We start from the raw sequence: 14,350 nt of genomic DNA, 5'->3' as shown, positions 1-14,350 counted from the left end.
CTGATCTTGGGTAAGCTATTTTAACAAATTTAATCTATTCATATTTGAAAAGAAAGTTCATAAATTTTTAAAAATTTAGAGATTAGATGAGATAATGCATGTAAATGATTTAGAGCATATCAAATACTCAGCAACGTGTTAAAGTTCAACTTAAAAAAAAATTATAAAATATCCAAAATGCTTGCTCTGGACAGGTGTGCTAACAGTGCTAGCACTGGTGTGCTAACAAAGGATGGACCAGAAAAATGGAAGTTCTTTTACTGGATTTATTCTCCTGGGTTTCTCTGACAGGCCTCACCTGGAGCTAGTCCTCTTCGTGGTTCTTGTGATCTTCTATACCTTCACTTTGCTGGGAAGCGCGACCATCACTGTATTGTCCCAACTGGACCTGCATCTTCGCTCCCCCATGTACTTTTCCCTCTCCAGCCTAAGCTTTCTGGACCTGTGTGACACCACCAGCATTGTTCCGCAGCTCCTGGTTAATCTTGGGGGAAGAGACAGATCCATCTCCTATGGTGGTTGTGTGGTCCAGCTGTGTATCTCTCTCCACTTGGGATGCACAGAATGCGTGCTCCTAGGGGTCATGGCTTTGGGCCGGTATGCAGCAGTTTGCAGGCCCCTCCATACACAGTAATCACACACCCTCGTCTCTGTGCCCTGATGACCTCTGCTTCATGGCTCACTGGTTTTGCCAACTCCTTACTGCAGACAGTGCTCATCTTCCTTTTACCGCCTTGTGGAAGAAATAATTTAGACCACTTTCTTTGTGAGGTCCCCCCGTTGCTCGAGCTGGCCTGTGTTGACTCCACTCTGAATGAATGTGAGCTCTTCTTTGTTAGTGCCATCTTTCTTCTTTACCCCTTGCATTAATCACATTCTCCCCTTGCTTTAATCACATCGTCGGGGCAGTCTTAGGCAGGAAGTGGGCAGCAGGGCAGAGGAAAGCTTTGGGACCTGGGGGTCTCACCTCATCGTGGTATCCTTGTTCTATGGCACGGCCATCTATGCCTACCTCCAGCCCAGCAACAACTACTCGCAGGATCAGGGCAAGTTCATCTCTCTCTTCTACACCATCATCACCCCCATTATCAACGCACTCATATACACGCTGAGGACCAAGGACGTGCAGGGAGCAGTTAGGGAGGTGCTTTAGAAGGACCATGATGCCTCGTGACTTTGATGCTAGGACTTCGATTGCTGGAGCCATTATATATATATATATATATATATATATATATATATATATATGTTCTCCACATGTTCTCCAAAATATTTCCTAATCTGATTCTCTTCGGAAAATAAATGTTCAAAATCTAAGCTCATGAACTCAGTACAACTCCAGACATGCAGACTACCATTTCTAGAGCATGTGCATCATCATTATTATTTAAAATTTCTGCAGGTTCTTCTTATTTGTACCCATTCTGAGAGCATTATTCCATTTCTACTTTCAAAAAGACATTACTTGTAAAGACTTTAATGTGAAGGCCCAGGCTACGTTAAGAACATGAAACCACTGAAATGTGGTAAAGAATATTAACATTTTAACATTCTGCAAGAACAATTAAGTATTATTCTAAAGGTTTATATATTTTTGACTACATAGAATTCACTTTTATAGAGGAACCATAATTTTCACCAATACCTTGTCTTTGGACATTTAGACTATTTTCATACAACATTTTTATAATTAATTCTGTTATGAAAATGATCACATCCTTTTAAGAAATTAAAGGAAGAGCATTTTTTTCCCAAGAAATGTTTGATAAATATTGGTACTTTTTAGAGACATTGTAAAAATATTGTTACTTGGTAAGTTGATGCTAATTTATATGGCCATGAATTCATAGCATCATCTCCTATAGGAGGCATTTGTAAGCCAAGCCCAGAGTTCCATTTTTTTATTTTTTCATTTTTATTTACTACCTATATTGAAATATTTTTCACTAATTTATTAAGCATTAGTTTGGTTCTTCCAGGAACTGCCTCTTTCTGGCCTTGCATATTTTCTATTGAATTATTCATATTCATACTGACTTTTTTTATTTTAAGGGAAATAAGCTACTGTCAATCAAATATGTAGCAACTATTTTGTCCCAAAGTTGTTTATTTACTTTTATTCTTATTTATTGTGAGTTTTGTATTTAATTTTTATGTAGTCACTTCTATTGGTCTGTTTCTTAATGATTCTGTCTTTAATGAAGAAAGTTCCCCAATGAGAGTTAAGTATACCTATATTATTCATTCTGTTTTGTTTTTTGAAATAAATCTCTTTAAGTCAGTCCGATTTGGTTATTTGATATGAAGATTTAATTATGCTTTTGGGGGAGGCAGATATTGGAATGGATTTTATTCAAATGTCCTTATTTTCCATATCTATCTCTTTCTCAGTTTATACTATCTCCTTTTTCCCACTTGCCAGAATCTCATCACTGAAATTTTATAGTTTTATATAAATTATAGAATTTGTCAATAAAAGTTTCCATTATTTCTATATTTTGGCCTTCTGGGTGTACATTTAAAATAATTTTCATAAAAATGAAAATAAGAATAAAAAACAAAAAAAATAATTGTAACAATTCCAAGAGATAAAACTCTTAGATTATTTGGAATTTCATGACTCTATAAACCAGTCAGATGCAGCATTCCAAGTTTTCCTTTGTACAAGGGGTGTTTTCATTCTGTAGTGTTGGTTGTTACCAGCATATGGCACAAGTCAGCACAGAGAAGGCATTTAGCTTTGGGGGAGATCTCAGTTTCTACACTACTGTAGCCCTATTTGTGCTATGGGACTAACATTTATTCTTCAGCACAACTGCATTCTGTAAATTGCAGGTGTGTTAATAATAAACACTCAGACTATAAATCCTGCTAAAAGCATGACTAGATCAATTGTCAGTATATAACAAGCCCTGCAAATCCCTCTTTTATCTTCTAGTTGGTAAATTCCAGCAGTTACTGTGTGCCATGGCTCCTGGTCTGTGCCACACTCCTTAGGGAGAACGAAGCAGTTTACAGACACCTCACTTCTTTTTTTTTTTTTTAATTGACTTTGTAATAATATTACATTAAAAATATATATATATGTGAGGTCCCATTCAACCCCACCCCCCCACCCCCTCTCTCCCCCCCCAACAACACTCGTTCCCATCATCATGACACATCCATTGGATTTGGTAAGTACATCTTTGGGCACCTCTGCACCTCATAGACAATGGTCCACATCATGGCCCATACTCTCCTCCATTCCATCCAGTGGGCCCTGTGAGGATTTACAATGTCCGGTGATTACCTCTGAGGCACCATCCAGGGCAGCTCCATGTCCCAAAGACGCCTCCACCTCTCATCTCTTCCTGCCTTTCCCCATACCCATCGTCCACCATGTCCACTTTTCCCAATCCAATGCCACCTCTTCTATGTGGACATTGGATTGGTTTTGTCCATTGCACCTCTAAGACATCTCACTTCTGATGTGAGTCCTGTGTATAGTAGCTGAGAGCTTTTTTCTACTGCATTAGTATCACTGCATCTTCCAAAGTCTGAGCTGGCAGACTCTTTAAGTATGGAAATGCCAATTACTGGAAAGGTGGGATATTGTAAATATAGAAGTGAATGACCCCTAAATTAGAGGGATTGGGGGACAGAGTTCTAGACAGCCTTAGAATCTGGAGCACTGCTGTTGAAATCTACTGATTCACATTGTTTGGTGGTTTTATTCTAATCATTTTGAACTGAAATGCAATCTAGTAGGTCTTTAAAGACTGCAAGTTCTTCTGAGAGTAAAACCATTCAGTTCTTGTACATTTGACTGTTTAGAGGCATCCTGGATATTTCCAATGATTATTTGTGATACAATCAATAGGATGTTGTTGTCAGTATCAATGTCTTTCCTGGGAGCCCACCCCTGATGCTGTGTTAGCAGGTTAAAAAGAGTATTTACCAAGTATTTTCAAGTTCCAATTTCAGGCATTTAGAAACTGTTTTGTTGGACAGTTTTGCAATATTCCTTTTGGAACATCGATTTATTAATCTTTCTACAGGAAAGAGAACTCTCTTTGCTTTAATGTAACTAAAGGGAGCATCTTGGATGATGGTGATTAGCATGAGATCAACCTCTTCTGTATTCAGTCTCCATCCTGGAAGGAACATCCTTATACTGCTCAAAGAATATGTCTTCTTCTATTCCTCCTCAACATGTAGTATTTTGGCTTGTATATGACCTGCAATAAAATATCTATCTATATATGTATGCACATGCATACTCACATACAAAGCATACATACCATTCGTGACTGTAGCAGTTAGATATTATTTTTTAATTCCTAAAAAAGATTTGATTATGTTTTAAACTAGTCTGTTCCTCTGGGTGTCATATCTTTGATTGTATTAAATTCAAAGGCTTTATGTTTACTTGATTAAATCAAGATCAGGGCTTTGATTCAACCACATCAGTAGGGCACGCCTCAGAGTTGAGTCCCCGGCCCCTTGGTTGGCTGACAGAAACAGACATAGAACATCAGAAGAAGAGAGAACTTGGTCATTTTGGTGCTGCTATATGACAGAAAAGAGAGGGTGCAAACAGCTGAAGCTCCAGGGAGAGCTGAGCCGTTCATCTGACAATTTGCAGCTGAAGAGACAAGAACCTGAGCAGCTGAGAAGGCCTGGATAAAAAAGAGCCCTCCAGCCTACAGCTGAGATTGGAAGAAGCTGGGCCCATGGAGACTTTAGAGGAAGAGGAAGGCTGAACCCTCACAGAGATCGGCAACAATCTTGCTTCAACAGGTGACAACAGACTTGGGTGAGAAAGTATCTCTTACAGTACTTTGAGTTGGACCTTTTAGGGCCTTGTAATTGTAAGCTTCTATCTCAGATAAATACCCTTTATAAAGCCCAACAGTTTTCCGGTACTTTGCATCAGCACCCCTTTGACTGATTAATACAGTGACCTAAAGGTCAATCCCTTCATTTTTTTAGTTCTCTGCTTCTTAGGAGTTACAGGCTTATAGATGATGTAATTCCAATGTTTTCCAAAATAAATAAAAAATATACACAAGTGAATATTCCACTATAATTTATTCTTGCAAGACACAATGTAAAGGAAAAACAGCTGGAGGTGGTAGGAGTATCTGCAATTGATAGAATCTTGAACCACTAAAAAGTTTCAAGGAACAAATTATACCCCTAGAGCTATCATAATAGATATACATAGGTTAAAAAATTTAGAAGCACCCTTCTTTCAGCCCCTGGGTTGAAATTTGGATCATCAAGAGAGTATTGTGTTTGTGGGTGAGATATTGCTAGAACATTCTCATTCAATAACTTTGTAGAGATTTTGTATTAAACAGTAGTAAAAACCTGTCTCTAGGAAAGGAAGAATAAATGGAACAGAGGAAACAAATTAACCCAGGACCACCCATGTGGGAGGTAGGCACCCAATTCTTAAGCCACTTCCACTCCCCTTGTTTGTTTTTAAAGAGATAGTATTTATTATTTACAGACCAGTCAACCATGGCAGTGAGAGAATAACTGTCTCAGCACAGTCACCCTGTCATATTGCTAGGGCAGTAGTTTGAACTCAAGGACTTCTATAGAGCTAATCCCTTGCATTTTAACTCAGGGTCTTTCAAAACCAGGTCCCAACCTTAATAATGGATGAGGGTCTGAGTTTTCAATGCTACTTTTTCATATGAAAGACTCCTATGTTCAGATTCAATTTACATTACAAAACCTAGAACTTTTTATTGGCTTTTGATTTCCAACTGAGCTTTTTATTGACTTTTAACTTCCAGCCCCCTCCCAACCTTTTAAAAAAATGTTGTGCATCATGGGAAAGCAGTTGTCAATTTTTTCCCATCTCATCACAAATTTGTTACTTCAAAAGCTGGAAGAAAATTTTAAGTCCAGCTTGATGTTACTGTGAATAAAAACAAGAAACCTCATCAGTTGTAGCCGGTCAGTTCCCTTGTCTGTTGAGAATGCACTCAAAATTGTATGTATAATCATGATAAGCAGGATCCTGAGGCACACCTAGGGTTCCCATACCAATTATGTGCCCACATTTGGAGAGTTTCTAGTGGTATAAATTATATTTTTTATTTCTAGAATACCTAATTATTTTACATAGATTATAATTCTCTTGTGAAATTCTACATCTTTTTATTAATTTTCCATCCTTTTCTCTATTTTTCTTGAAGGTATCAATTATAGCTATTTTAAAGTCTTTGGCTGTTAACTCTATCTAGATCATCTATCAGTCTGCTTCTATTGTCATTTTTTTCCCCTTGTTTATCAGTCCTGTGATCATCCCTTTTTTCATGTCCTGTAATTTTTAATCATATGCCAGACATAGTGTATTTGAAAACCACAGAGGGAAGAGGATTTGGCCCAATGGATAGGGCATCTGCATACCACATGGGAGGTCTAAGGTTCAAACCCAGGGCCTCCTGAACCCATGTGACGAGCTGGCCCATGTGCAGTGCTGAATGCTGATGCACGCGAGGAGTGCCGTGCCACGCAGGTGTGTCCCGCATGTAGGAGAGTCCCATGTGCAAGGAGTGCGTGCCGTAAGAAGAGCCACCCAGTGTGAAAAAGGGCAGTCTGCCCAGGAATGACACTGCACACCTGGAGAACTGACACAGCAAGATGACACAACGAAACAAGACACAGATTCTGGATTCCACTGACAAGAATACAAGCGAACACAGAACACACAGTGAATGGACACAGAGAACAGACAACTGGGGCGACGGGGAATGGGAGAGAAATAAATTTTAAAAAAATCTTTAAAAAAAAAAAGCAAACAAACAAAAAAACCCCACAGAAGCTCCAGATGATGTTACCTTCTATTAGGGAGAGTTTTCTCTTTCTTTGGTTAGGACTTAGTTGTATCAGGCTGAGTTGGGGCCCACTGGATGGAATGGAGGAGAGTATGGGCCATGATGTGGACCATTGTCTATGAGGTGCAGAGGTGCCCAAAGATGTACTTACCAAATCCAATGGATGTGTCATGATGATGGGAACGAGTGTTGTTGGGGGGGGAGAGGGGGGGTGGGGGGGGGGCTGAATGGGACCTCACATATATATTTTTAATGTAATATTATTACAAAGTCAATAAAAAAAAAAAAAAGAAACTTCAAAAAAAAAAAAAAAAAAAGAGTTAATAAGACTCAGTCTACTTCCTGTTTCCTGCTAAGGGATTTTGACAGAAAGAGGAAAGTTTTGTTCCTCAGTCCTGAAAAACTTGGGAGATTAAGTCTTGCCTTCAAGGATGTGTTCAACTTAACCCTCACGTCTCCTGCTCAGTGTTTGGCAAATGCCTTAATTGGTAAAGCAGTGTGATAGATGCAGCCATACTTTATCTGGTGAGTCTTTGTTTCCTATGCCGAAGGAAATTGCAGGAGGTTTTATTCTATCTTTTCTGAAGCTATGGGCCTAGCTCTCTAGCCTCCCAGGCAGCCCTAGAGCAAAACTCTATTGGGAACTTCTGGCCATGTATTTGAGGTCTCTCAGGTTTTTCTTTTGCCATTCTGGCCTTTCGTGATTGATACATGCCTGATTCTCAGCTCATATCCAGGCTTGGCAAATGTTCCCAAGGGCAAAAAATGATGGTGCCTATTAGCTCAGTTCAGAGTGGTTATCTCATTTCTGTCATATCATCCTCATTATTCCCATAGTTCTCTGTTTTTAAAAATATGATTGCTAAAAATTTATCTGACTTTTCATATATGTGCAGTGAGAATACTGATCTGCCATAACCTAATACAGTCTACCTGGAAGTAGAAATCTCAAAAAAGGCTACCTTAAATTGGATAATAAATTGAGTTAGAAATATGGAATCAGTGTTTATTTTCTTTTAAAAAAATTCACATTTTCTACATTACACTTAAATAATAAAAAATCACTCAAAACTATTCAGTACAGAGACAACATCATTGGGGAACTCAACATTTCACTAATCAATTTTTATTTATGTAAAGAAGCCCTTGCTATTCTGTCATTTAATTAGAATAATAATATATAAGCAAAAAATAATACCTCAAACTTGGCATTGTCAAAATATTTAAGAAGGGAAACGGATTTGACTCAACTGTTAGAGCGTCTGCCTACCACATGGGAGGTCCAGGGTTCAAACCCAGGACCTCCTGACCTGTGTGGTGAGCTGGCCCATGTGCAGTGCTGATGCATGCAAGGAGTGCTGTGACACGCAGGGTTGTCCCCCACGTAGGGGAGCCCTGGGAACAAGGAGTGTGCCCTGTATGGAGAGCCGCCCCATGAAAAAAAAGTGCAGCCTGCCCAGGAGTGGCGCCATACTCACAGAGAGCTGACGCAGGAAGATGACGCAGCAAAAAGAGACAGATTCCCATGGCCACTGACAAGAATAAAAGTGGACACAGAAGAACACACAGTGAATGGACACAGAGAGTAGACAATTGGGTGGGGGGGAAGGAAAGGGGAAAGAAATTAAAAAAAATAAATCTTTAAAAAACATATTTAAGAAGATTTGTGTTGTTTATCAGAAAATTATTTGATTGCTTCTTATTTTGCTTTGTAAATCCCCTTTAATACCACCAAATATTTGAATATCTTGACCTCTCTAATTAATGAAAAATATTTTAAGTTTTTATATGATTGGTGGATTTTTGTAGACTACATACGTACATATATACACACAGGTATACACTAAACATCCTTTTCACTCAGAAAATAGTTGTCTGGACGATCAAAAATTTAGTAATACATTTTTATTTGAAAATGCTCACTTTCATTTTTGCTTGCAGAACTGACCACTAGGCATTTACATAGAATGAAGAAGAGAATAGGAAATTCACCATATGAATGATCTTTGATGTGAGAACTTCAAATGAAAATTGGCAAAGTTCATTTTAGTCTGCCTGAATTTTATTAACAAAAAAATTTTGTTAACCAAAAAAATATATTTGAGCACCTAGTAATTAAGCTCAATGGAAAGAAGTAACTTGGACCATTTAAAATGTAAACCCAAACTTTGTGTAAAAAGAAAAAATACTTACGTGATTATTTAGTATCATACTTTTTTTGTTAATTTCTGGCTTGCTTTTAAAATTTTAAAGGTAATGTTATTGAAGTACAACATGCACACAGAAAGTGCAGATATCATAAGTTTGTAGTCTGTTGAATTTTCATAAACTGCATGCCATATATAATCATAATCTAGAAAAAGAAATAGTTTATGACCAGAACCCCTGAATACCCCTTCACCATTTCTCCTTCCAATCACTAATCAACCAGAATAACCACTATTCTTGCTTATAATACCATAGATTAGTTTTGCCTAACTTTGAATTTTATGTAAATATATTCATACATTATGAACTGCTTTGTAACCGGCTTCTTACACTCAATACTATTTGTGAGAATCATCCATGGTTTTGTATTAATTATAGTTTGCTTATTCTTATTATTGTACCATATATGTGATATACCTCAATTTATTTTTATTTTGTTTTGTTTTATTTATCTTCTCCCCAGTAGAAGGGTTAGCTCCATGACACGGGTTTCTCTGTTCCAATTGCTGACATATCTCAAGTGCTGGTACAAAGCAGGTGCTTTCTGAGACTTTAAAAGGATTCATTGAATTAAATTAAAACTAGTGGTTAGTTGCTGTGGTGCTTTGAAATTGTAGGTAACCCAGGAAAACATGTTCCTATGATTAGTCTATTCCTGTGGGTGTGAACCCATTGTAAGTAGGGCGTTTTGATGAGGCTATTCAATTAAAATGTGACTCACCTCAGTCAGGATGCGTCTTAATTCTATTACTGGGGAAACGGACTTTGGCCCAGTGGTTAGGGCGTCCGTCTACCATATGGGAGGTCCGCGGTTCAAACCCCGGGCCTCCTTGACCCATGTGGAGCTGGCCATGCACAGTGCTGATGTGCGCAAGGAGTGCAGTACCACGCAAGGGTGTCCCCCGCGTGGGGGAGCCCCACGCGCAAGGAGTGCGCCCGTGAGGAAAGCCGCCCAGCGTGAAAAGAAAGAGCAGCCTGCCCAGGAATGGCGCCGCCCACACTTCCCATGCCGCTGACAACAACAGAAGCGGACAAAAAAACAAGACGCAACAAATAGACACCAAGAACAGACAACCAGGGGAGGGGGGGAAATTAAATAAATAAATAAATCTTTAAAAAAAAAAAAAAAAAAAAAATGGGAAACGGACTTTGGCCCAGTGGTTAGGGCGTCCGTCTACCATATGGGAGGTCCGCGGTTCAAACCCCGGGCCTCCTTGACCCGTGTGGAGCTGGCCATGCGCAGCGCTGATGCGCGCAAGGAGTGCCGTGCCACGCAAGGGTGTCCCCCACGTAGGGGAGCCCCACGCGCAAGGAGTGCGCCCGTGAGGAAAGCCGCCCAGCGTGAAAAGAAAGAGCAGCCTGCCCAGGAATGGCGCCGCCCACACTTCCTGTGCCGCTGACGACAACAGAAGCGGACAAAGAAACAAAAGCAGACAAAGAAACAAGACGCAACAAATAGACACCAAGAACAGACAACCAGGGGAGGGGGGGGAATTAAATAAATAAATAAATGTTTAAAAAAAAAAAAAAATTCTATTACTGGAGTCCCTCATAAGAAAAAGAAAATCAGTCAAAGAGAGAGAAAGCAACAGGAAGCAAGAAGCTGAAATGGAACAAAGGAAGAGAACAGCAGATGCACCATGTTCCTTGCCGTTTGACAGAGGAGCCAGGGATCACTGGCAAGCCGGTCTTCTGGAAGAAAGCATGGCCTTGATAATAACTTGATTTGAACATTTTCATAGCCTCAAACCATAAGCTAATTCTCATTTTTTAAGCTGAACCATTTCATCATGTTTGTTTAAGCAGCCTAGGAATCTGAAAGAGATTTAGTACCAGGAGAGTGAGGTGCTGCTAAAATGTGGAAACAGCTTTAGAATTGGGTAATGGGTAGAGGCTGGGAGAATGGTGAGGACTTGAGAGAAAAGTCCTACACTGTTTTGATGAGACTGCTGGTAGAAATATGGATGCTAAAGGTACTTCCAGTGATGCCTTAGAAGAAAATGATGACTGTTTTGTTGGGAGCTGGAGGAAAGGCAATCCTTGTTTTAAAGTGGCAGAGAACTTAGCAAAATTGAGTTCTCATGTCAAATGTAAGGTACTTTGAGAGTGATGAACGTTAATATTTAGCTGAGATTTCTAAGCTAAATGGGGTAAATGCAGCCTGGTTTCTCCTTGCAGCTTATAGTGAAATGCCAGAAGAAAAGGATAAGCTGAGAACTGAATTCTTGGACACGAATCAGATGTTGATGATTTGGAAATTTTTGAGATTCCAAAATGTGAATCCCCAGTGAATAGTGCTCCATGTGAGGGCTTAACTGAACATGGATCCAGTCAGAAATTTCACTGGAAGTCAGGATTGGAAATGCAATTATGCAGGAAGGATCTGTAGAAAGTTCTTTTGTCAGATGATTTGGACCTCTGTGTACTACATGCAAAACTGACAAGTTTTTTTTTTTCTTTCAAGATCTGTATGAATGAATCCACTGCCATCCTGGACTAAAAGGGACAGCAAAGGGACAGATAGAAGGAAAAATCACTTCAAGGGTGGACCATGTAAGCTGAGGTCTGGACAGAAGACATCTTCTTGGGCCATAAGGCAGGCCTACCCACATGTGTGGAGAGGGTGAGTTTGTCCTGGCGCTTGGAGAGGGAGCCCTTCTACCCCATTGTTCAGGTAGAACCGCAGCCTGTGTCTGGGATTGAGAGAGCCTGGCCCCCATGCCAATAAATGGAGAGGATGGAGCCCTTATCCCAGGGTTCAATTGGCAAGTACTTGGAAGGAGTGGGGTTGCCACTCCAACAGGCCTGGAGGACAAGCATTTTTCCATAGATGACTCTCAGACCTTCAAATCTAATGGAGTACACCGGGCAGAGATTCAGAACTATTTGTGACCTAATTCCAATTTCTCCCATAGGCATAGAAATGTTTATCCTATGCCTGTCCTTCCATTGCATATCAGAAGCAGACAACTTGTTCTCTAGGTTTACAAGTCCACAGATGGAGGGGAGTTGTGCCCCAGGACAGCCCACACCTGTAATCAATTGTAATGAGACTATATACTAAGCATTGTTTCTGAAATGACTTGAGGATTTTGGGATAATGTGATGGAGTGAATGCACTTTGAACGTAGAAACAACATGTCTTTTGGGGGTTCAGAAGGAGGAGTGTGGTGGTTTGAAGCTCCATGAACCCCAGAAAAACATGTCCTTAAAGTAAATCCATTCCTGTGGTTGTGAACTCATTGTAAGTAGGACCTTTGAATGAGGCTGCTTTGGTTAAGCTGTGTCCCACCTTAATCAGGATGGATCCTAATCCTATTACTGGAGTCCCTTATAGCAGAATGAAATTCAGACAAAAGAAAGAAAGTCACAGGAGGCAAGAAGCTGAAGTGGAACAAAGGAAGAGAGCAGCAGACTCATATGACAGGTGAGTGAAGGGTTATGGGCAGCTGGTCTTTGGGAAGGAAGCATTGCATTGATGATGCCTTGATTTGGCCATTCTCCTGGCCTCCAAACCTTGAGTGAATAAATTCCCATTGCTTAAGCCAACTCATTTCATGGTATGTACTTAATCAACCCAGGAAACTGAAACAGTTGCTGAGAAGTCTTGTAGTGCACAAGTGCTTGGTCCTGCAACCCCTGCATTAGCTCTCTCTAGAGTCTATGGCTCTCCCCACTAGTCTCCTTAGTGCCTCTTTGACTTCCTTGTTCCTCAGAGTGTAAATCAAGGGATTCAGCAGGGGAGTCACAAAAGTATAGAAGAGTGCGATGCTTTTGTTCACATCCTGAGAATACCTGGAAGGAGTCTGGAGGTACATGGAGATGAGCGTGCCGAAGAAAATGACGACTACGAGTAGGTGAGAACTACAAGTTCCAAAAGCTTTCCACCTACCCTGTGCTGACTTTATCTTCAGGACTGCATGGGCAATGTGACCATAGGACAGTAAGATGAGTGAGAGGGGCACCACCAAGAAGAAGAGACCGATGGCAAAGAGTTCAGCCTCATTGATGGAGGTGCTGGTGCAGGCCAGCTTCAGCATCACTGGAATTTCACAGAAGAAATGGTCGACGTGGTTTTTACCACAGAGGGGAAGAGACATGGTCAATGCTGTCTGCACCACAGAATTACCAAAGCTTCCAAGCCACGCTGTTACCACCAGCTGTAAGCAGAGCTGGGGATACATGATCACCGTGTAGCGGAGGGGATGGCAGACAGCTGCATAGCGGTCATAGGCCATGACAGACAGGAGGACGCACTCTACTCCCCCCAGTCCTGAGGCAATGAAGAGCTGGGCCACACAGCCACCATAGGTTATGGTCTTGTCCTTCCCCTTGAAGTTGACCAGGGTCTGAGGAATAGTACAAGTAGTCAAACAAAGATCCATGAATGAGAGGTTGGAGAGGAAGAAATACATAGGAGTATGGAGATGGGAGTCCATAATTGACAAAAGTATAATGGTGCCATTGCCTACAAAGCTCAAAAGGTAGATGATCAGGATAACCACAAAGAGAGCTGTTTCCAGGTGAGGCTTATCAGAGAAGCCCAGTAGAATGAATCCAGTGAAGGTGCTGTCATTAGCTCTTTCCATTGTATCTTACCTGGGGGAATAAAGAGGCCTCTATACTTTTATCAGGCATGTTTAATCCACCCTATTTCCCTTCAGTGTTTAAATACAGTTTGATTGGGGGTCTGAAGTATTTTCATAATGTGGTAAGTAGATATTATATACCAGTGCTTTCCTTTTTGCAGGCACTGTGCATTTTTACTATAAAGACCCTATGGGATTGGCACTATCTTCATCTCTATTGCAGAGCTGAGGATTGAAAAGGCCCAACAACTTTCCCAGGGTGATTCATCTAATAAGTGGCAGAGGGAGGATTCAAACAACTAAGGATCATACTACCTTTTGATTATTGCATGAACGTTAAAGATAGCTTGAGTTTCTCCCTAAATTAAATCTAATTTTCCTGAATAAATTGCAAACCTGTACTCCACTAATCCCCATATCTTGGTGCTCCATCAAGAATTGAAATATTTCATACTGGCTCTCCTACTTTTGTTTGAAGTAGAGAAAAAATATATTTTCTGAAGATACATAGAAGATAAAACATACCATTTACCAGTTTTACCAGAGGGGTAAAATACATGTCAATGCATAAACTGGTGGAAGCTTTGGGCACTGAAATCTGGACTCATGTATGTATGTATATATATATATATAACTTCTATTGGAAATGAATTAATAATTCATTGTATCCAAATCCCTTATTCTGGGAAGACCAATCCTGAGTGATTATCATCAAAA

The 14,350-nt window shown here is 40.2% G+C and overlaps 1 protein-coding gene and 1 pseudogene across 1 annotated transcript; one reads left to right on the top strand and one right to left on the bottom strand.

Annotated features, from left to right (window-relative positions):
• The first annotated feature begins 232 nt into the window (after window positions 1-232).
• Window positions 233-1,153, top strand: LOC101434709 (putative olfactory receptor 2B8; annotated as a pseudogene).
• Window positions 1,154-12,386: 11,233 nt separating this feature from the next.
• On the bottom strand, window positions 12,387-13,881 carry LOC101435145 (olfactory receptor 2G6-like). The gene has a single exon (XM_023583381.3). It carries the CDS (start codon window positions 13,631-13,633, stop codon window positions 12,689-12,691), a length of 945 nt encoding a protein of 314 aa, XP_023439149.2. The 5' UTR covers window positions 13,634-13,881; the 3' UTR covers window positions 12,387-12,688.
• Window positions 13,882-14,350: the final 469 nt, after the last annotated feature.

This window comes from Dasypus novemcinctus, chromosome 22 (genome assembly GCF_030445035.2).
Source record: "Dasypus novemcinctus isolate mDasNov1 chromosome 22, mDasNov1.1.hap2, whole genome shotgun sequence".
Taxonomy (NCBI): domain Eukaryota; kingdom Metazoa; phylum Chordata; class Mammalia; order Cingulata; family Dasypodidae; genus Dasypus; species Dasypus novemcinctus.
Note: the sequence above shows the minus strand (reverse complement) of the source record. Positions and strands in the feature narration are given on the sequence as shown.

Coding starts and splice junctions, on each gene's coding strand:
- LOC101435145 (XM_023583381.3), bottom strand. CDS start 13,633: ATGGAAAGAGCTAATGACAGCACCTTCACTGGATTCATTCTACTGGGC.